The 24560-nt window shown below is 35.7% G+C and overlaps 1 protein-coding gene across 6 annotated transcripts in view; it reads right to left on the bottom strand.

Moving 5' to 3' along the window:
* Window positions 1–24560, bottom strand: part of IKZF2 (IKAROS family zinc finger 2) — a 173054-nt gene that overhangs the window by 44107 nt on the left and 104387 nt on the right. For all 6 annotated transcript variants that reach the window (XM_068544529.1, XM_068544527.1, XM_068544525.1 and 3 more), the window contains one exon: window positions 19633–19800. In XM_068544529.1, coding sequence (XP_068400630.1) covers window positions 19633–19800 — 168 coding nt within the window. The remainder of the gene's footprint in view (window positions 1–19632; window positions 19801–24560) is intronic.

Raw genomic sequence — 24560 nt, 5'->3', positions numbered from 1 at the left:
GGTCTTGTTTTTGTATCCATTCAGCATGCCTGTGTCTTTTGGTTGGAACATTTAATCCATTCATGTTTAAGGTAATTATCAATATATATGTTCCTAACACCATTTTCTGAATTGTTATGGGTTTGTTTTTGTAGGTCCTTTTCTTCTCTTGTGTTTCCCACTTAGAGAAGTTCCTTTAGAGTTTGTTGTGGAACTGGTTTGGTGGTGCTGAATTCTCTTAGCTTTTCCTTGTCTGTAAAGCTTGTGATTTCTCCGTCGAATCTGAATGAGATCCTTGCGGTGTAGAGTAATCTTGGCTGTAGGTTCTTCCCTTTCATCACTGTAAATATATCATGCCACTCCCTTCTGGCTTGTAGAGTTTCTGCTGAGAAATCAGCTGTTAGCCTTATGGGAGTTCCCTTGTATGTTATTTGTCGTTTTTCCCTTGTTGCTTTCAATAATTTTTCTTTGTCTTTAATTTTTGTCCATTTGATTACTATGCGTCTTGGCGTGTTTCTCCTGCCTGGGACTCTCTGTGCTTCCTGGACTTGGGTGGCTATTTCTTTTCCCATGTTAGGGAAGTTTTCAACTATAATCTCTTCAAATATTTTCTCAGGTCCTTTCTCTCTCTCTTCTCCTTCTGGGACCCCTATAATGCGAATGTTGTTGCATTTAATGTTATCCCAGAGGTCTCTTATGCTGTCTTCATTTCTTTGCATTCTTTTTTCTTTATTCTGTTCCCTGGCAGTGAATTCCACCATTCTGTCTTCCAGGTCACTTATCCATTCTTCTGCCTCAATTATTCTGCTATTGATTCCTTCTAGTGTATTTTTCATTTCAGTTATTGTATTGTTCATCTCTGTTTGTTTGTTCTTTAATTCTTCTAGGTCTTTGTTAAACATGTCTTGCATCTTCTCGATCTTTGCCTCCATTCTTTTTCCGAGGTCCTGGATCATCTTCACAATCATTATTCTGATATCTTTTTCTGGAAGGTTGCCTATCTCCAGTTCGTTTAGTTGTTTTTCTGGGGTTTTGTCTTGTTCCTTCATCTGGTACATAGCCCTCTGCCTTTTCATGTTGTCTATCTTTCTGTGAATGTGGTTTTTGTTCCACAGGCTGCAGGACTGTCGTTCTTCTTACTTCTGCTGTCTGCCCTCTGGTAGAGAAGGCTATATAAGAGGCTTGTGTAAGTTTCCTGATGGGAGGGACTGGTGGTGGGTAGAGCTGGGTGTTGCTCTGGTGGGCAGAGCTCAGTACTTTAATCCACTTGTCTGAAGATGGGTGGGGCTGGGTTCCCTCCCTGTTGGTTGTTTGGCCTGAGGCGACCCAACCAGGCTCTTTGGTCGGGCTAATGGCAGACTCTGGGAGGGCTCACGCCAAGGCGTACTTTCCAGAACTTCTGCTGCCAGTGTCCTTGTCCTCATGGTGAGCCACAGCCGCCCCCTACATCTGCAGGAGACTCTCCAACACTAGTAGGTAGGTCTGGTTCAGTCTCCTATGGGGTCACTGCTCCTTCCCCTGGGTCCCGATGCACACACTACTTTGTGTGTGTCCTCCAAGTGTGGAGTCTCTGTTTCCCCCAGTCCTGTTGACGTCCTACAATCAAATCCCACTAGCCTTCAAAGTCTGATTCTCTAGGAATTCCTCCTCCCGTTGCCAGACCCCCCAGGTTGGGAAGCCTGACGTGGGCCTCAGAACCTTCACTCCAGTGGGTGGACTTCTGTGGTATTAAGTGTTCTCCAGTTTGTGAGTCACCCACCCAGCAGTTATGGGATTTGAGTTTATTGTGATCGCACCCCTCCTACCATCTCACTGTGGCTTCTCCTTTGTCTTTGGATGTGGGGTATCTTTTTTGGTGAGTTCCAGTATCTTCTTGTCGATGATTGTTCAGCAGTTAGTTGTGATTCCGGTGCTCTCGCAAGAGAGAGTGAGCGCACGTCCTTCTACTCCGCCATCTTGAACCAATCTCCCAGCTGACATTACTTAACCATTCAAATATTTCCATTTGCTTTATAATGTAGTATGATTAATTTTTTAATTAAATTAAAAACTTAGTATAAAGACACAAACACCAGGAAAAACAGTACATAAGTGTGGGTGAGCATTTTAAATGAAAACTATCACAGACAATTGAAAGCAAAAGAATCTACTTTTTATTTTTAGCTCAGTGTGGAAAAAAATAGGCACAGTTGTAAAAAGAAAAAGTCTCATGCAAGATTACTTTCATAAGAATGTATATTGTTGACATCTACTTTTCTATCATTCTCTTTAAGTAACAAGTTTCACAAGATTTCTTCAACTGAACACCTGAAATAAGGAAGCTAAATGCAGCTGAACGAAATACACATTGTAAAATATTTTGGCAGTGTAACAATTATGCTTTCCAGGATCTTCTTTATCATAGAGAGTGTAATTATTTCTTATTTCTATATTTGTCTATAAATTAACTACTTAAAAAACAAAGATAGATGCTGAAATCTCAGAATTTTTGCAGCTGTTAAAAGTATATACAAGTCAGTTGTTTATTCATACCACAGATATTTACCAGCTACCTAAAGTGTGGTATGTATAATCATAATAATAAACATAATATTCATAAACCATTGAACTTAGAGGTATGCCCACCTCTCTCATAGCAAATGTGACAATAATTATTTAACTGATTGATTGATGAATATAAGAAAAGGAGCCACCGAAATTACAAATGTGAAAAATAGTTATAATACAGCAAGGAGATGGTGAAGTAGAAATCTAAGACACAAGACAAACAGATGTATTTGATACTGTTTCATTATTATAAATGTGCAAAACATTTATCATGGGGAATAAAAAGTATAAAGTCAAGGAAGAACTTTCTAGGCTTATAGAATAAATAAATTAATAATCCCATCACAGAAATTTTCCTTTTTGATATGATTTCTATTCTCGCTTTAAACTACTTTTCTCATCTGACTTTCCAATGTTATAATAACTCAGGGAAGTAAGCAAGGCTTTCAGATATTGTAACAATGCAAGTAAGAAAGAAATTTGGATATCAAAGGGGTCCAATTAAATTGAAAGTAGATAATCTCTAATTTATGGAGTATTCACATAGGGTAAAGAACGATATATATACATATATCCATACTATGGTTTCATACTTAGTTTTCAAATAAGAGCCCTAACACTTACTGTCTATGTGTGAACCCTAGGTTAAGTTAAATAAGGAACTATTTATACCTAACTCATAGGATTTTTGTGAGAAATATAAAAATATGCACATAGAAAACTTAACAAGGTACTTGACACAGTAAATGCTCAATAAATGGCAACTTTTCTTCTGCCTGTAGCTTTCATCACCTAACACATTATATAGTTGACTTATTTATTACATTTACTGTTGATTGCCTATCTCTCTTCATTAAAATATTAAGTTACACAGGGCAAGATCTTTTTTCTTCACTGCTGTACCTCAAGTGCTAGAAAAATGCCTGGCACATAGCTAAGAAATATGTGTTGAGTGAATACATGTGGTTTCATTATTAGAGCTTTTTGAAGCTTCTTCACACGGTACCAAGGATTTTCAACTGAAAGAGGCCATCGCTCATGTGTGTTATGTTTACTATCCAGGAGTGAGTAAAAAGAGGACTCTTGAGCTACATCTAATTTCACAAGAAAAAATCTAAATGTATATACACTGACAAACATGAAAAATATGCATTAGCTGACTCTATAGAAATTAGAATAGGTCAGTGTTTTCTTCCCTTTCCTTTTTATGGGGATTTTTTTAAGAACAAGTACATTATACCATAAGGCCCTCATCATTCAATTAATCAACAAGTACTTTTTGATCACCTATTATGTGCCGAGCACCATTCAGGGAGCTGGGAATACCTTAATAAATAAGACAGAGGAGACAGACAGTCTCACAAACTTACATTCAACTGGAGGGAGACAGGTAACATATGCATAAACAAACAAAAAGATAACCACAGATTCTGGTTCAAGCTTTATAAGACTTTAGGATAGAGACAGCAAGATAGAGAGGACCTAGAAGGATGCTTTAGATAGGGTGCTTATGGAAGGGCATTATCTCCAAGGAGATGACATTGAAGCAAATATCTGAAGGATAATGAAGCAACCATGTCAAGAACTGGGGAAAAAGCTGAAGGTAGAGATTTCTAGGATCATTAGTGCAAAATCCAAAGAGTAGGGAAAAACTTAAGGAACCTCACATGGCAAAGAACACAGCATGAGGGGTAGAGTGGTATATGCTCAAACAGAAGAGGTGGGCAGAACTTCCATTGGCCATGATTAACAGTTTAATTTTATTATAAGAACAATGGAAAGCCATTAAAAGATTTTACGTAGAGGAATAGCATGATTTAAACTGGTGTTTAAAATAATGTTCTGGCTGCTATATGAAGAGCAGATTGGAAAATAGGAGTGTGGTAGCTGAGAGCATGGGCTCTGGAGTCAGGAAAAGCAGTTTATACCCCAGCTTTTCCTGAATATATTGGAAATTGTATGAAATGTGCATATGTAGTTATAATGGTAAGATTTTTACTATATCATAGCATAATTTTGAAAAGCACTCTCACATAGATGAGTTATTCTATTCTTAGATTTATTTATTTTATTCTAAAATTTTATATGTCCTCAAGCATTATGGAACATTTTTGTTTATTTAAGCATGATATGTTTCTTCAGTTTCATTATGTCAAACACTTTTGTGTGCTTGTGTGTGTGTTTAAAATCTAATCCAAATAATACATTGTTGGCAAAATATAAATTTAAAAAATAAGGTAAAAGAATAATAACCTTAATAAGATAAAGCTTGACATAAGGAACCATACACATTATATTCAAAACTATAGATTGTGGGGATATTAGCGTCTCTCTCTCTCTCTCTCTCTCTCTCATTTTGACTCTACTTATCTGTAAAATAAGGCACTTAAAATAGTGCTTGTCACAAAATAAGAGCCCGTTAAATGTTAGCCATTAACTTTAATTTTTACAATGGACTGACATTTATCATCTGCTAGGAAACACATATAACCACAACTGATCTCCAGTAATCTTAAAAAACTAACTTTCTAGTTAATGTAAGAATGTTCAACTGAAAGCATACATAGATTCTTTCATTCATTCAATTGATACAGTATAAGAGATACAAATGCAAAAGAGAATATAGTAAGATCTTTTCTTTTGAGATGCAGAATTTAGGATCTTTCGTTTTTATCTATATGCTTATTATCATATTTTTGTACAATTTAGAGAGAAACCACGCTGATGATTTATGATACTTAAATAAAATTTTAATTATATTCTAAGTATATTTTATATGCTTATAATGAATGATACGGGCTTTTATTTACCTCATATGTATGGTTTTCTAACATCTGGGAGTATTCTTACAAGATTGGCAAGACAGTACAGGCTGTGGATGAACAGGTTTCTTTGACTCACATGCACGGATCAAGTAGGAAAAATAAAAGGAGAGGGTGGAGGTTAGCTTACAAAAAAAAAAACCCTCAACAAAACAAAACAGAAAACAGTGTGATGTTCATTTTTGGACACTGGGTAAGTAAAGAAGTTGGCATGCTGCCCTCCTGTTTCTGCCACGGAGTTCCAAACATGCCAGGCCTGCAGACTCAGCACTGTGGAAAGGAAAATGTGCAACAGCCACAAGCTCAGACTGTCCACAGTAACATCCAAGTAGGATGCAAAACTGTACTACTCAACTTGTCTACAGAAAACTGAGAAGAATAAGAAATACGTCCATGGTTCCTGCTTATTTCTTTAGAACTCCTGAGAATAGAAAAAGGTAAGGAGGAAAGGTTCCAGAAGTAAACTAATCTGATTTGGTCTTTGAGCCAATGTGGAGAGCCACATCAGAGGAGTATGTGTTAGAGAAGAAAGACTGCTTTTCCATTACTCCTTCTAGAAATAAGTGTCAAAAATTGAAAGAAGCATGACTACCACTATTTGAAAAAGATGAGATCGTATATGCTATTAAAAACTTAATTTCTTTTATAAGGACCATATAAGGTAGAGTATATAATGATTATTTGTGTTCTACTGGGTAGAAATCACATGGATGGTCACAGCAGCTGGCCTGACTGAAAGTGGCTTTCCCTCCCAGTCAGCTTTCAATGGACAGGGCCTTGCGTGTGTGTTGTGTGTGTCTGAGTCAGGAATGAAGACACTAATCCCACCCCCTCTCTTCAGTGTTTATTGCAAACCATACAGAGAGGCACCACGGGCCTAAGTGTCAGGACTTGATAGGTGAAATCAGCACAGCACAGTTATGCAAATCACATGTGCAACTGACACTGCTTGTGTAATTATCAGTGTAATCCTCCTCTATCAACCACCTCCAGGAAGGAAAGGAGGGGTGGAGGGTGGGCAAAGTTCACACTTGGGAGATCACCCAGAGAATGGGCCAGGTGCCAGGTCTACAATCAGGTGAAAACAGTTCCTTCTCAAGGGAAGTCTACAGGGCAAATTATACTACACTAAATGCACCATCACTGCTATGAATGAGCTACACTAGATTCAATTTCTATAACCAGCATCATTTAATCCAATATGTCTATCATTATACTGGTCTATGGCTTAGTATTGTTTGAATGGATCTCTTTAGCAAATCTGTTAGAAAAGTCATGGTGATCTGGTTTTAAAATAATGTCAATATGGAAATAACTGATAATGATAATCTTTTAGCCACATACCCAATTTTCAGACATTTTAAACTCTTATTTCACAAAATAATCAGTACTATTAATATCCAAAGGTCTATAACCTGTAGCAAATCCATGTTATAAAAAGATTTCATATGTCATAGAAACTTAAGGTACTTATTTATGTACTTTTTGTTTACCTCAAAAAAATAAAGCAAAGTAATATTGAAGCAAACATTGAAGGATTAGGGGGAAAACAGCCTATGAGAAAAACAAAGAGTAGAAGGCAGAAGGAGAGACAAGAGCGGGAAGATAACTTAAATGAAACAAGATGAAAAGGGTGTATTAGAGAAGAAAGTTAGTGATTACAAATGCCACATGTGCTTTGAAGTACCTTTTAGTTTATGGAATTCCTGAACAGTCAATAATTTACGGAAATGATGCGACAGTAGTAGTGAGTCCCTTAGTAAGAAATGACAATAAATCTGAGGGCATATCATCCTCATGGCAAAGTAACAGACTGTCCCACATGAGAAGACTTAAAACTAGAGTATTTGACATGAACTTGTTTCTTTAACAGTATGGTTAAAGGTTAGCACTATCTCAAACCAAGTCAGATGCTACTTTTGAACTTTATTTTCAAGAAATTTGAAGAGGAGGAGAAAACTATCTTTTCTTACCAGCTTCTCTAAGAGCATGTAGTTTATACCTTGAAAATGCCTGTTAGCTGGTTTAATAGTCCACTAAATGTGAATATCCAAATATATTCAAAAGCAGGGTGAGTCATAATATTCTACAGGTATATTTCATGATAGTTAAAGGAGTAACTGAACAAAATATAAAATAGAGTTAAAAATAAAAGGCAAACTTTTAAGTGAGTTTGCAGCAGTGTACTATTGAACTGATACATTTTTTTAAAAAAATTAGTATTAGGAGAACTAATACAAGTATTCCATATTTCTGAGCTATTTTTATGGATAAAATATAGTACATGGAATTATAGGGTCTTAAAAAAACAAAAAGACAGTCCTTATATAAAAGAACTAAAAATGTTCAATGAGGCGGATGTTGTTTTAACAGATGGATATTTATATGGTACATCTGGTCCAGTTGCTTTTTATAGGACAAAATAGCTTTAACTTGACAACTAGACATAAAGAAAAAACTTCTTAAGCGAAATTTGTCAAACATTGAATAGATTACAAAATCATGTTGTAAAAATTAACATAACTGAGGTGTTTGGAAATAAACTAGACATTTGCTCAGAATAATGTAGGCTTATTGATCCTAAGTCAAAAGACTATGACATTGGAAGGTTCCTCAAATAGATATATTCTAGGGTTATATGCTATGGATATACCACATAAACTAATTTTACAAAGTGTTTATTTTTAGGTGATATGTCCAAATAATTATATAATAAATACTGATTTAACTGAAAGCTAATAAGGTTTTCCTTTGACTTTTATAACAGGTCTTACTGAAAACACAAAGTAATTCTTATTTTCTTAAAATGAGATGAACAAAAAAAAAAATCAGAAAAAATTCCTACATTTATCTTCTTATTCAAGGATATTTTATTTATATATCTCTGAACAGTACCTTAATGTTTTAATAAGCAATATAAAAATACAGTAGTGTTAAGGAATACAAGAGACAGTGGATAAGTTTCCTTGGGACATAGGATTTTTCATTTTCAAATGAAAAGATTCCATTTTTAAGCAAAGAATATTTTTTTTATAAGAATGTAAGTCCAGTACAATTCCATGGCCAAAACTGAATTTTACATATGGCATAAAAACATTTGAGACTGCGCAAGAGGCATTCTTACTTACTTTTTTCTCTTTACAATTTATACAAAGGAATGTATAATGCATATATGTTACATAAGCTTCCATACATTAAAAATACATACTCTTCTATTGTGTTTTAAATATTTAATTTGGGCACTGCATTAGAGTTTGTGAGAAATATACCTGAAGTGCTGATTAGGAAAAAATATGCAATTCTAGTTCCTCCTAGATTTAAAAAATAACAAGTATGCTAAGTATTGTTTTGATTAATAGGGGTCCAGGGCTTACTTGTAACACTATTTCCCCAGTGTACTGGCTATAATAAAGACAATTAAAAGGAGTAATACCTAACGTATGAAGCACACTAATCAAATTTCTAAGAATGAAAGGACTATAATCACTTGCTAAACTAAAAATCTGACAAAACTAATAAAACATTTTTTATAGCAGGAGCACTGATTCAGCACAAAAAACTGACATAAATACTATGTTATGTTATAAATTTACATAAAGGAAATTAGATGATTTGTGTGGTAAATCTCAGATTAATGGATAGAGTTTAAAATATAAACCAGTATCTTTTATTTTCCTACAACCTTATATATTAATATAAGGTTGGGATATGTTTATAAAGTGTAGTTTACTTTCTCAATGGACTAAAAATTTGACTGTGGTCTCCAGCTGATATATTGTTGATGATGCAATTCTTTATTTCTCTCTCCTTTCCTTCTTGTCATTTAAATTTCACATGTAAAAGGATCTGGGTTTTGTTTTTCCTTCCTCAGTCATTCTTTTTTTTTGAGTGTTCCAAAGAGGCAAAAGTAGAAAGAGGGTTGCAATTGCTAGATATCTTAAATTTAGCCAACATACTGCAATAAAATAAAGCAATTCTAATGAAATATCCAGCATCAATACCAGCAGAATAGCTCCAACCCATAATATATGAAAATAGTTAAAAAAAAAATTAAACCCTGATGACTGCTGTACAAACAAAACTTAGATTGTATTATTTCACTTTTTTTTTTTTTTCCTGAATGGACAATATTTCAGAAATAGGATATAGCACTGCCATAACAAAAGTAAGAAAGGTTCTGATTTCTCCTGTTATTATCTTAAGAAGTTGGGAATAAAATCTAGGAGTTGTTGACAGGAATTATCTGCAATTGAGAAAAGATGATCATATTAATCTATTTCCAGAAATAATATTATACTGTTTAAAATTATTGTTAGAAAACAAACTTTTCCATAGCAAATACTGGTAAACACTACCAAAATATTTTTGCTCTTTAAGGAGCCCTGATTTATTAATTATTTATAAAATTGGGCATCCTTTCAAAATTAAAAAAATATTAATGACTGTAATCAAAATTTAAAACATGCAATCAAGTGTGTGACTGCATCTTCCATTCCAGTGTGAAAAATATCATTCAAGTACTAACTGGCAAAGGTGGGGGAGGGAAAAGTCAACATTGTTTTACACTTCTGCTGGCATTCAGCAACACAGAGCTTTTTCAAAAATATTTTTTAAAAGGGAATGCATTTTAAACGAGCAAACTATATCTGGAAGTAGAAGTGCAAAATCAGAAACTGTCTATATCAAGGTTCTGAGATTTACGTTAGCAGATGGTAGCAGAGAAGTAATGTTGGTGCCATGAAGGTCATCTGAAAATCTTAAGACCTATTCCATTTCATGCAAATCTGTTTTGAAAGTTAAAACAAACAATAGAAAACTAAAAAAAAAAAAACAAAAAACTGGGGAGTGGGGACTACCCTTTTACTCTTTAAGGTTTGATCTTAGTGACTGATGGGCAGCAAAATCCCAGGAGAAAAGATAACAGATTGTTATTAGCATCATATAATATGAGCAGCATAGGAAGATTAAAAGATTAAATTAAGTGATCTGACAAAGTCACACAGCTAATTTGCAATGAGCCCATTCGAAAACCCAGATGTCTTGACCTCTTGACTTCCAGACAGTACTCTTTTTTGCTTTATCATTTTGAGTTAAAAGAGTTCAGCAAGACAGAGGATAAAATAAACATATGGGGCTGTATCATTTATTCCGTAGCACGTAGTACAGATTTTGGAGTTTGTCTTGGTTTGAATTCAGGCTCTGCCCGTGTGACCTCTCCGTGCCTCAGTCTCCTCACCTGTAAACTAGGAATAATATTAGCGAGACGCTTTCTGTCTTTCCATTCCCTTTGAAAAGCATACTGAAATTCTGGTGCTCCCAGGCCCTTCTTTGGTATGCCGACGTAAACACTTCTAGCAGTTGAACTGGATACTCACGTTCAGTCAGTTATGATTCTAGCCAAACCTATTTATGCCAGCTGTACCTGTTATCATAATTAAATAAATTATTCAAATATACGTATTCCAATAAAATAAGTATAGAAAGAAAGTTCTTTCTATAAAAACTAATTTTACCACTCTGGAAAAATTCAATAAAGGTGAGTTGAAAAACAACTGCTAATGAATTGGAGGTAGGCAAAGGTAATCTTAAAAATTAGTGAGAAAAATCTTTAAAAAATTTAATAGAAGTCTGATTGCTTCACAAGGTCTTTAAGTTCTTAAAGAAACTGAAAATGGAATTAGAGATGATGTGATATGAATGTGGTTTAGGCCAGAAAAATTACTTGGAATTCCATAACTAAATTCCTCACTGAAAGGAAAGGGCCTGGTCTTATATATATATATATTTTAAAAAAAAGATTAAATACATATTTTATATTGGGTTGGCCAATAACATCTTACGGGAATACCCAAACAAACTTTTTGGCCAGCCCAATGTTTATATTTTTAAATGTTAAGGACCTTTCTTATGAAAAGAATTTCCCATATTGCTAGACGTATTGTTTTTAGTTGATAAACTACCTGGTTTTGCTCATGTCAGGTGAAAGAGTGTTAATTAAACGAATAATCCATAGGAAGTGCTTAGCACAGTGCCTCATGCCTACGGAGAGTTCAAGAAGTGCCAGACATTACCTGTCAATAACCTAACTACTGGGGCTATGCAGCCAAAATCAAGACACTACCTGGTGTCCTCTAGAGTATGCAAGAGAGTTCCAAATAGAAACTTTCAGCTTATATGGGATCTTACAAGGGAGGGAAGGAAGAAAGAAAGAAAGGAAGGAAGAAAGAAAGAAAGAAGGAAAGAGCGAGCTAGCATTTATTGAATGTATACTGTATTCCAGATATTTTTCTTAAATTAATAGATATAAAATCTCACAGAAATATGTAAGTGCACATCAATACTGGGCTCACTGTTACCAACCTACTACATGGAAAATTTTCAAATCTAAAACACAGGAAGCAAAGATGCAGTATTAATACTGTAGAACACAATAGCTAACTAAATAGAACAAAACAATGAGCACTCATTACCCAAAGTAGGGGTTGGGATGGAAAAGAAAGAAGCAAGATACTTCGTATTAATAATAATATTTATAAAAAAACAGAAATTAGAATTAAAAATCGTTACATTACACTTAATACCCTATACTAGTAAGTTTAAGCACTAGTTTTTAAATTTAATCAATCTGTGGCATATTTTCTTTCACCTCTATAGCCATTTTCACTCTGCTCTGCTCTACTCCTGCAGAAAGCTAATTTCTACTGGCTTCATCAATAGGCTCCTTTTTCCTCTGGCTTCTGGTTATGCTCATTTAATGTAAGGCATCAGCAAGACAGGAGGGGTGGAAAGAGTGAGGCCAAGGTGTTTATTCCTCAGTCACAGGTTAGCAGGGGTACATTCCTCTACTGAAGGTCAGTTTCAAGACTGTCTCCTACATCTCCTAATTCCAGTGACCTCTTCAGACATGGGATTGCAACCATCCCTTGTTGGTTTTCTTTATGCCTACCCCTTCTCTTGTAAATATTAGTGCTTTCATGAATGTCTCCACATTTTCCCCATTTGAGTGTCTCACTGCTTTCCTATCAGGGCTCTGATTGATAGTTATTGGTAGCAGGAGTGGCCCAAGGCCTCAGACAAAATGGCATTCTGGCATTAAGTTTCTCATGTTTGAAGAGAACAGCATGGCCTCCTTATGAGGAAGTTAGTGAAATCCTGGTAATTCTAGACATGTGGTAGCAACATGATTACTCAAATTGTCACTGATGGTAGTATGAAGTGCAGATGCAAGGCAAAGCTTTAGGAGTTGTGGTCTTTACTTGCTGAAGGAACAATGGTGGTGTCTAATGTGAAGACTGTAGTGTTACATGGCTGCTTCTGATGGCCTGAAGGATTATACAAAGGAGAAAGGACAAATTGAAGGTCCTGAATGCTCAAGTCAGAACAGCGGTGAAATATCAAAGTTCTCTGTTAGCTTTAAGAGAGTCCTTATTTACTTAAGGCTCAGGGCAAATAAGGCTGAAGACCAACTCCAGAATCTGATTTGAAGGGTTATGAAATTGCCATATTAAATAAAACGGGCAAAGCCAATACCATTTGGTCTTGGCAACAGGGTAATGATGGGGAAAGAGTGAAACAAGGGTTGTTATGATCAAATCAAATACTGAGGTTCAGAATGTTGAACCCCTAAACCCTCCCGAACCATCCTTGCCAAAAGACACATTTGTCTTCACTCCCCACCATTCCATTTAAGGAAACCAACAGTCCCGTAAATCAGCCTTTCCGTATAGTAAGAGGACTTCCAACTGCTTCAGCTGAGGCGGGAACTCAATCAGAGAATGGTGATTCTTTTCAGGACTCATTTCTATTACCACTCATGGCCCTCCAGGCTCATACCAAGTTAGATATTAATATAGCCAAAATCGAGGGATATTTAGGAGGTGACAGCCTGTACACTGAAAGAATTGCAAAACTTTACCAATTTGTATCAGTAAGGAGTCCAGACAGCATGTAAGGAAATGGATTGATTCTAAGGGTTTTATACCAAGAAGATGAACTAAAATGCTAGATCAGGCCAAATTTATCAATATAGGTGCATTCATTTGGAATTTGGGATTTAATATATTGCCTTGAGCAGGTGGGAGTGACTGGTTAATTGAATCCTTGATTCAATGATGGCTTAGACGGTGAAAAGTTGAAAGGGTCGAATTTTCTTGGTACACCAAAGTAGAAGTCCAAAAGCTCAAGTAAGAATATTGGAAAGGATCTATTTATGAATAACCCTGTTCAGTCCTCCCCTAACCACACCCCTGGAAGGGCCTCACCAAAGAATTACATTGGTGAGGAAAGAACCAGCGTGCTTGAAAAGCTTCCTGGTAACTGTCTTTTTTAGGCTGGAGAAAACAATGATAGATGTTACAAACAGATCTGGGCTCCCTAATTTAAATGTATCCAATGTGATCTTCTGAGATGGCAGATGCTTTGTGGTAGAAATTAATTTCAGGAAGTGCAGTTATCTTAATAAGCCACAGGGATGGGATAACAACATGTTTTGTGCCACAGGGTTCTATGGAAATGGCTAATGGATTACAGATCCTCCAATAATGAAAAAGATGGTTAGACTGCCAAGCTGCTAACTGTCTTACATGGACAGGAAAAGTCTAGGTCTTGTGGGCAAAAACCCAACTTTAGTCGCCGTAGTGGATTTAATGATCTCTTATCCACTGCCCAGACCTAAGCCTATTCACATATCCAGAGTCACATAATTTTAGGTGGGGACAGAGTCCCTTTCAGAAGGGCCCTGAAACCTGGCCACAGATGTATGCTATGAATTTTCCTCTAAGCCATTCCAGAATCACCTGTGGCCATTTATGAGGGTGACTGTGAATTGGGAGAAGGAAAATACCAAATCCTTCTGCAGGTTATTAGACAATTGTATTAGATTAGCTCTGAACTGACATTAATCCCTGGAACCCAAAATACCACTGTGGCCCACCAGTCAAAGTGGGAGCTTGTGGAGGTCAAGATATATATGGAGACTTCACCCAAGTCCATCTTATAGTATCATAGGAATAAATGCATTTAGTAATGGGAAGAACCCTTACACTGGTTCCCTGACCCATGGCAGGAGGTCTACTATAAAAAGCCAAGAACGTGCTGTCCAATGAAAATATGAATCACATATATAATTTAAAATTTTCTAATAGCCACATTTTAAACAGGTGGAATTAATTTTCATAATATAATATATTTAATAAATATAATTTCAACATGTGGCATTAACCATATGAAGGTACTTAACAGCCACATGTGACTAGTGGCTACCATATTGGAGATTGCAGCCCTAGAACTATCATTTCTCCCAAGATAATAAACTAAAACTGAAGGATGCTAGGGTGGTCACTCCTACTACATACCCGTTTAAACTGTTTGTTAGGCTAATGCAAGCCCTAGATGGTTCTATGGATGAATGACAGTTTAATCACATCATAATGCCAACTACAGAAGCAGTTCTAGTAGTAGTATCTCTGCTGGAGCATATTAACATAGTACCTGATACCATGTATGGAGCTACTGACTTAATTTTTTTAAAAGTAATTCCTTATCAACAAAGATAATCAGAGGCAGTTTGTCTTCACAATGCAGGGTCAACATACTTTCACTATCTTACCTTAAGGCTAGGTCAACTCTTCTCTCTTTGTCATAATATAGTCCAAAGAAATCTTGTTCATCTTTTGGACATCTCACATAACATCAAGCTGGAACATTACATTCATGGTATTATACTAATTGGATTTGGTGATGGGTCAGGAAGTAGTAAACACTTAAGATGCCTCAGTAAGACATATACTAGGGCATAGGAGATAATCTCTGAAAAGTTTAGGGACTTGCAACATTGGTGAAATTTTAGGGGCCTAGCAATGTAGGCATGTTGAAATAGAGCCTCTATAGTAAATGATAAGTTGCTGCACCTTGTACCTTTCATTATGAAGAAGGAGGCAGAAAATGTGGTGTCCTCTTTGAATTTTAGAAGCAAGATATACCACGTTTGGGTAGTCTGCTCTGATGCATGTACTAGATAATCAACAAGGCTGCCAACGTTGAGAGGGGACTGGGGCAAGAAATGAATCTGCAGTGTACCTCTGCTGTAATGAAAGCTGCTATTTAGACCTTTGGTTCTAAGATCCAGAAATGTAATGATTTTTGGAAATATCTGTGGTAAACAAAGAGGGTGTATGACATATCTGCCACTGAAGCATCAGAATGCAGATCCCTAATGGAGTAAATATATGTGATCTTCTCAATAACGATTTGCCATTTGAAAAACAGCTCTTAATTTGTTATTGGACTCTTGTTAAGACTAAGTATTAGGCCATGGGACTCCAAAAGACTATGTCGCCCAAACTAGACAAAATGAACTATGTGTTAATCCGATTCAACATATCATAAAATAAGATGTGCACAAGAGCATTTCATTGTTAAATGAAACTTGGATCACACAGGTTTGGGAAGCCCAAGTATACATCATGAGCAAGTAGCTCACGTGTTTCTGATACCTGCTGCTAGCTTCACAGTCTCTCACAATCTGGCCTCATGGGGTGTTCTCAATGACCAATTAATGTAGGATAAAACCACATGAACCCAGCTTGTAAATGGATTGTATGGTATTTAGTACTAGCTGCAACTACTGTGATATTGGCCCAATGAAGGGGGCTGCCCCTGAAATATAGTAGTGAAAGATAACCCCCTAGCAGAATTTCAGATTGTACGGTTTGCATGGAAGAAGAGATAGCTGAGGTTTTGATACATGGCATGGCCATATGGTCAAGGACTTGGAAAAACAAGACTGGAAGATTGGAGATTGAAGGTTTGGAAGAGTTATGCAGATGTGCCTCTCAGAATTGGTACAAAGTGTGACAACATGGTTACTATGTGAATTCCCTCTAGAGGGCTTCCACTGTGGAGAACGCTCTTAGTAATCTGGACAAGATTATGTGATGGGTGACCCAAGCCAATAACACAATCTATTTTATGGATGACAGTCAGATTCTTTATCTAGCTACCCTGGTGCTTGCTCAAGTGGCCCATGTACAAAGTGACAATGGGAACAAGGGTGGAAACTATGTATGGCTTCAACAACATAGATTTCCCCCTCTCTATGGCTGATTTAACTACAACAACTGCTGAGTTCACCACTTTCCAATGCTGAGACACTGATACAGCACTATTCTCCAAGGTGATCGACCAGTCAATTAATGGCTGGCAGGTTACAATGAACTTCTTTCAACCTGAAGGAGGGAGAAATTTATTCTCATAGGAATTGATAGATATTCGGGATATAGATTTACCTCCCCTTCCTTCAATACTTTTGTATGTGCCTCTACGCCTGGATTTAACAGAATGCCTTAACAATTATCATAGTATTCCTTAAAATATTGACTTTAACCAGGAAATTCTTTTCACGGCAAAGGAAATACAGAAATGGGCTCAAACCTATAGATTTCGCTGGCCATACCTCATGCCACATCATCCAGAATCATTTGGCTAAATAGAGTGGTGAAGTGGCCTACCAGTGGAGTGGTTCATGTATACTTGCTAGCTGGGAGAAGTTTGGTGTGTTCTATAGGATATGATAAATGCCAAAAGTCATCTATCTCCTCCATTGCCAGAATGCATAAGTTTGAGAACAAAGAGGTTAAGGTAGTAGTGGCCACAACACAAATACCTCAAATAACTCATTTAAGGGATTTTCACTTCCTGTGCTGAAATCTTGAGATTGGTGGTTTTGGAGATCTCAGTGCCCAAAGGAAGAATGTTTCTACCAGAGATCAGAGTTCTGTTACCATTGTATTGGAAGCTGAGACTACTCCCTGGCTATTTGGGGCATTTTAAGCTGCTGAATTAACAGGAAGAGAAGTGGGCTATGCTATTGGCTGGTAATTTTTCCAGATTACCAAAATGATCTGGGGTTGTTGCTATACGATATGGGCAAGGCCAACTATGTTTGAAACTCAGGAGATTTACTGGGGCATCTCTAACAAAAACTTCTCCAATAATGCTGGTTATTGAAAAACTGCAGTAATCCAAGGAAGAAAGGGCCACCAAATACTCAAACTTGTAGGAATTCAGGATCACCCATAAAGAACCCTGTCCAGACCAGGGGCTAAAAAGAGGGTGGAAGTAAGGGGAAGATGAAATTGGCAGTGGAAGAAGAAAGCTCTAATGATCACCTTGAGCTTTCTGACCAATTAGAGAAGCATGGACTTTGGAAGCTATGTTTTTTGTTCTATCTATTGTGAAAAACATTGGTGATGGTTAGTGTTGGAAGTAGGTCTGAACTGACTTCACCCCTTGATGATGCAGTAAGTGGATGATACCCCTCTTCCCCTCTCATCCCTCCATTAAACTCCCCTTATTAGCCAATTTGAGCATATCTGTTTATATATCTGTAAAGGTCATGACTTAGTATACCAAATTGCAAAATCAGCATAATAGCAGTTAAAGGGACCATATCTTTTTTTTTGAACCTCAAAGTAGAAATGTATTTATTTACAAAATTTACAGTTTCATAGAAACAGCTTTGCTTTATGCACATAAACTTTATAATTATATAGAACCGTGTAAATTATAGGGTCTGGTCTTGCAAAGCCAGTGGAAGGGGCTTACTTTGGGTGACATATTTCCCTCCCCTCATTCCACTAGCCACCAACCAGGAGCCCCTGTATGGACCATGCCTAATCTGCATAACAAAACCAATTGTAGCTGTCCAGCTTAGTCTAACACAAAAACCAAGGTGTCTTGACTTCTTAGACACTACCCACAGGGATAAATCTCTTGAAAGAACAAAAAGGAAATCAAGGAAACAAATTGAGATGACTGTCAAATGCCTTCCAGAGGTGTCACCAGGCAGTGAACCTTCTAAGAGCAATCTAGCAATCACCAGGTAAAGTTACATGTATACACTAAACCATGATAGTAAAAACAACACAGTTTTGTAAATTTTGTGACCAGTGGAAATAGATGTTTAAAGTTATATTTCTGCCTCAACTTCATCCTCATGAAAAGCTATGTTTTATATAATCCTTGGTCAACTGAATAATACTTTAATAAGCCAGAGTGCATGGCTACCTAAAGGAAATAACTGTCAGGTCTTAAAAATATCTTTCAATAAAGAATACTTTTTATAATAAAACAATACCACTTTAAGATATAATTTTCACAGCATAATTTCTAAATAAAATATAATGTGTGATAGTTGGAAATGAGTGAACTGCTTTAAGTCAGGGATGAATATAAAATATATACTTAAAACAGTTTAATATTTGCTTTAATTTCATTTTTCTGTAACAGCCCCAAATTTAAAGAGTTAATGTCTAGAATAGTTTTACATTATTTCACATTCACGTTAAAAAACTGTGTAAAGCCTTAAGGATTAACAGGAAAAATGTAAAGAAAGATAGTATGAGCATTACCTCACAGCCCACAGCACTCTCTAATATAATTTGTCAATGTAGATGAAGATATCACTTCCATCATATCTTCATATTAAAATTAAATTTTAATATGTCATTATGAACAGAAGGAGCATATAAAACTGGCTTGAGAGTATTCTATATTAATTTTCCACCTTTAACTTCTTAGTTATGGCAATTCATGCTAAAGCCAAATGGAATTCATTCAGTATCTAATCATTCTTTTGCTTGTATGCACTATATTCTGGCATTTAAAATAAAATCAAACTTATTCTAGATTTTTAAATGATGATTTATGAAGCAGAGAAAAGTATCAGAGAGCATCCAATGACTATAGTTTGAGAGTTAAAGAAACAAGGAGGGTTAAAATTAAACATAAAACACTCTCACAGCCAATTTTCTAATGAGCATAATATTTTCAAGTTTGAAAATAGTGATATTTGACTTCCCACTGAGGTTCCAGCCCAGGTACCATATCAGTCAAAATAATACCACAGCTTTCCTCTCCTCTATGGTAACAACAGCACGTAATGATGATATTTTACTAGATTTTCCATTATTCTGGATTAACCATAATTACTGCATTAATAATTGTAAAATTTTAAAATCATAGAAAATTTATATAACAGCTGTTTCCTTCAATGGCTTGAAACTCTTCAGTTGACAGTACTCCTTTCTGCCAAGTCTGTAAATCTAAAAAAGAAGGGCCATATGCATCCTGCAAGATTTGTCAGTTATTCAGTGTACACAAATAAAAATACTGTCTAGCTCATTCCCAGCTATGCAACAAAGCTAGAAGTTACTTTGTATTATGCTATAGCAGTCTCTTGAGTTCTCATATTTTACTTTCTTCTCAAAGAGTTGGTGGCACTTACCAGAGTGGGTCCTGAGGTGTCCTGTGAGGGCGTCCCTCCTTCTACAGGCATAGCTACAGAAAGGACATTTGAACGGCTTCTCTCCAGAGTGTAACTTTATGTGTCTCAAAAGGTTGCCCTTCTGAGTAAAAGAAGCTCCACACTGGTTACAGTGGAAGGGACGTTCACCTGCAGAAGGGGAAAGAGGTGGGGACGATCAAGTAGGTTATGTGCAAGTGACTAATTTGCTGTACAATGTTAACTACAGCCAGTTCTCTGTGCTGAGAATGTCCATCTCCCTCCTAAGTCTTCTAAACCTTTATCTTCCTAGAATTTGCTTTGCTAATACCAAAGTCCCAAACTTTAGGTCAAGTGCCGTTTCCACTCTTCATGTAAATTTTACAGGATTCCTGTCATTGACTGCAAAGAGTAACAATCATAGCATTGACCACTGGTTGAACAACTAGGTGCCATCACTTTACTGACGTTATTGGTTGCTTTACATACAACATTTCAAAGCTCACGATGGCATTACTAATTTGGTATTAATAATTTCAATTTACAAATGAAGGAACGGAAGTTCAAGTATCAAAGTTCCTGATTATAGTCACAGCTAATAGGTACTTGAGCTGATCATGACTCTTGGTCAATTTGACTACAAAATCTTGCTCTATTTAGTGTACCATGTTATCTCTTAAAAAAAATCACAGAAACTTTGAGCTGAAAGGGACCTTTAGTCTAACTCTCTAATTTAGCTGATAATTTTGTTATCAGGGAGCCAAAGAGGTTCAATGAATGAACTAGGTTGCAAAGCTCATTACCACAAAATCTCAAAATATAGCCCAGGTCTCTGGACTCTCCTAGTCACTAACAATAAAACCTGTGGCAAAATTTGCTGATATAATCAGAGAAAATCAGAAGAAAATTATTCATCCAGACATTTCCTGTACATATATTCTCTGTTTCTTGTGGAAATCATTTATTTGATAGGAACCTTTTCTCCTACTACTCATATTGCCCTAAAATTGTTTACGCCAGAATTATCTGCTGTCTGTTGCCATCAACTGGCTGTTGACAATGTCACTGAAGGTAAAAACATAGTTTGATGAGGGAGTAAAATTGGCAAGTAGGATCATACTGATAACATCATTAAACCATGATGAAATACTCCCTTTAAACATGTCTATCTCTAAAGATAGACATAAAATATAAATTAATATATAAATAATACAAATATATTAAAACTCAACATTAGAATAAAAATTAAATTAAAAAACAATTCCCTTTTGGTTGAACTGGACCATTTCTGTACTTGAGGTTAGATAATGACTGTAATTTTAATAGTTTTCAAAAAATTTTACACTGAATTGTCATGTTTCATATCTTTAACTGAAACATTCATAATAATAGTGAATAATGAAACCACACTATATTTGGGGGCCTTTAAAATAATGCAAACTCAGTGATTCTTTTTATTAAAGAAAGCTGGGAGGCATAAATAAGATAAACTTTGGTCACCTTCTGGCAGCTACCACTGCACATTCTATCATATAGCTTATAAAGCCCAAGGAAATTGAAAAACTGACAGATCAGGTGTATCTTGAATTCTGTAGTTCTTGCTCATTTTGGAACTTAATGAGATATATACTGAAAAAGAGTAATCTGTGTGTGTGTAGCAAGGGTTAAGGTTTTTTTCTTAAGAAATTTGGAGAGCTTATGACCTAAGTTTACAAAAAGTCCTATATTGATGGTTGAAAAAGAATTATTCATAATGTTAAAGTTACCTTAAATTTTATCTAATTTAACTTGTTTGATTCATTTGGTAAAACTGACAAACCAACACTAAATACAGCTTAAAAAAGAGGCACAACCAAAAACCTCTCATATGATATCTTATAAAATAATCAAAGTTTAAAAATAAACCAAATTTTGGTAGATCTTTTTTCTTAATCTTATGCACACACACACACACACACACACACACACACACATATATACAACTTAATTCTTTTACTTGTTTCAATGGAACAGCAGTCTAAAACTTTTTAAAGTCAGAATTTTCTACTCCCCACCTGTGTCATGAAATTAGTAATAAAAAGGCAGGAGGATTTTATTAATGAAATTTTCTTACTCTCTAAGAAGTTAATAGCAAATGTAAATTATACATTTTACTAAAAACATTTGATTTTACTTTTGAAATCTATGTAGGGTTTCCCAGGCAATAACAAATTAGTACCCAATAACTTTAAAACAAATTAATGTGGTGAACAAAAATATTTGAAATCATGTTTGCCTTTGGAAAATACTCCTGTAGCATGCTAATTTTGATTTTCTTTAAGCCTCCTACAGTCTTTGAGCTGAAATATTTAAAAATTCCTAATTTAGGTTACTGAATTCATCATTCAGAATAATGCTAATCTAAAAAAATTATAATGATCATTTTTTAAAAATAATTTTTAATTTACTTAATTGAGTTTTATGAGACTAATGACAGGGTAATTTAGTTGTTAGGTTACATTTATAAAATATTCCAGATATCCTCAAATATTTTTTAATAAGAATTACTTCTGAATTTATATGATCATCTTTAAAAGGGTAGGAGAAATGTCTAGTTATATCCAGAGACACTGCCGTGTTGCTGAGTAAGTCTTAGTGTGAAGGCGTTTGCTAATTCTGTTCCCATGGCCATGGGAAGTAAAGAAAGAAGCATAATGAAGGTAATCAGTCATGCACCCATTTTTGATAAGAGGAAAGAGACTATGATAATAATGCACTTTGATTTCAATCAGATGAAGCTTTAAGAAATACTGATTTTCCTGGCCTGTTAATTTCAGAGGTATGTGTAAAATCTGATAACTAACTGAAAGGTTCAGTTGACTACCCATATTGTCTATGTAACTTGAAACAACACATCTTGGTTATTTCTTTTATAATAATTTGTTTTTTCTTTAATAAATAGACTGAATCAATTGGTCCTTTTCGGGTTGGTTTAGACCTTGTCTAAAATATATATATATATTAATCACTTTCTTCAGATGTAAATAAAAGCAAATTTCAGGAGAAACCCACAAATTTACTAAATACATTAGTGACATTAAAGAGTAAGTCCAATTCAAAAACATCAAGTAGGCTATTGTATCTGTGATAACTAATCCTCCCATGGGTGGGCACCAAAGTCTGGATTAACAACTCTGGATCCAGGAGAACAATTAAGATGTAGTCACATAGCCATGCTATTCTTTATTTATTTCCATTCTCAATCTGTTTTTTTTTTTTAAATCTTCTAATCTACTCAAGGACCATTTTTTTTTTTTTTAATAAATTTATTTATTTATTTATTTAATTTTGGCTGTGTTGGGTCTTCGTTTCTGTGCTAGGGCTTTCTCTGGTTGCGGCGAGCGGGGGCCACTCTTCATTGCGGTGCGCGGGCCTCTCACTATCGCGGCCTCTCTTGTTGCGGAGCACAGGCTCCAGACGCGCAGGCTCAGTAGCTGTGGCTCACGGGCCCAGTTGCCCCGCGGCATGTGGGAATCTTCCCAGAACCAGGGCTCGAACCCGTGTCCCCTGCATTGGCAGGCAGACTCTCAACCACTGCGCCACCAGGGAAGCCCCTCAAGGACCATTTTTATTCACTGGGTGAAGTTATCTACTATTCTTATTATGGAATAAATTATACTTCAATATTTTATATACTTTCATAAACATATTTCTAGATCTGTGTTTATTCAATTGAAATGCAAGTATACATGCATCAGTTTGCTTTGGTGAATCAAAGACAGAGGGTGTGCCTGTGTTGCATGGAACAACCACCTACAAATATGAAAATTCCCAACCACGTGTAGAGAGGGCCTTAGGGCAAGAGAATGGCTCTACAAAGCTGCAATGGACAAAATATGATGCTGAAAACTTAGTTACAAGGATAACAGTACTCTACCCCAAAGAGATGCAAAATTAAGGATATTCTATATTTATAGTGTTTGTATCAATTTGTGTTTATGCATGAATTGATTTACTACCCCTATTTCTTTTCTTCTCCCTGTATTCCCAGTGAAGAGTGCCTGGAGTATCCGATGACAATATTACCTGATTACCTACTAAAGTAGCAATACCAAAGAAATAGCACCAAGCCATTAAAAAAGACGCTGGAATTGGCACTTTAGTAGAGTATGAAAGAGAAAGAAGAAGAAGTGAATTAGATATGATACTCCATGTCAGTTTAATGAATTGGGTGGTTATGTATCTTTTTCCACTATCAATTTTATATTAGACATTCCATGAGCTAAATGCTCATAGAAACAAGCATATGTTTCTCAAAGGCTTTTAAGGATTTAAGACAGAGTCTTTTATACTAGCGAGCTATAAATAGTTGGTGAGAGGGGGAAGTTCTAAAATGAAGACAGTTCATCAAATTAAGGAGAAAACATTTGGTTAATGACTATATTCTGACTATATATATTTTTTCCAATCTAAAGAAATACAAGTAGACTTTCTATTCTCATATTGCTAAAATGGAGTTGAAAATGTCATGACCCACTCAGATGTATAAACTGGGTCATCAGAAATACATATAAAAATGGCTAATTTAAAGACACATCACAATTTCACGGTTAACAATGTATGGCAGGTATCCCAACTCCTCTACGAATGGCTAGCAACTTTAAGAAAAACCTCCCAGATCTGAGGAAAGTGTACTAATTTTTCCAATACTCTAATAAATATTTATTAACAATAGAAGTTCATAGAGTTCCAAGAGTACTTTAAATAGTTGTTCAGTCTATTTTCCTTTCCTTTACTAGCTGAGTGAATCCCATACTCCTAGGACTTGTGGAAATCTGTATAACTGTTTAGAAACTTTCCATGTTAGTTAGACGGTTTTCAACTCTACTAGAGTAAAAAATATCAAATGGACAGTACAGTAGGTATGCAATTGTTAACTGTGTTTACAAACC

The sequence above is a fragment of the Eschrichtius robustus genome, chromosome 5 (assembly GCF_028021215.1).
Source record: "Eschrichtius robustus isolate mEscRob2 chromosome 5, mEscRob2.pri, whole genome shotgun sequence".
Taxonomy (NCBI): domain Eukaryota; kingdom Metazoa; phylum Chordata; class Mammalia; order Artiodactyla; family Eschrichtiidae; genus Eschrichtius; species Eschrichtius robustus.
Note: the sequence above shows the minus strand (reverse complement) of the source record. Positions and strands in the feature narration are given on the sequence as shown.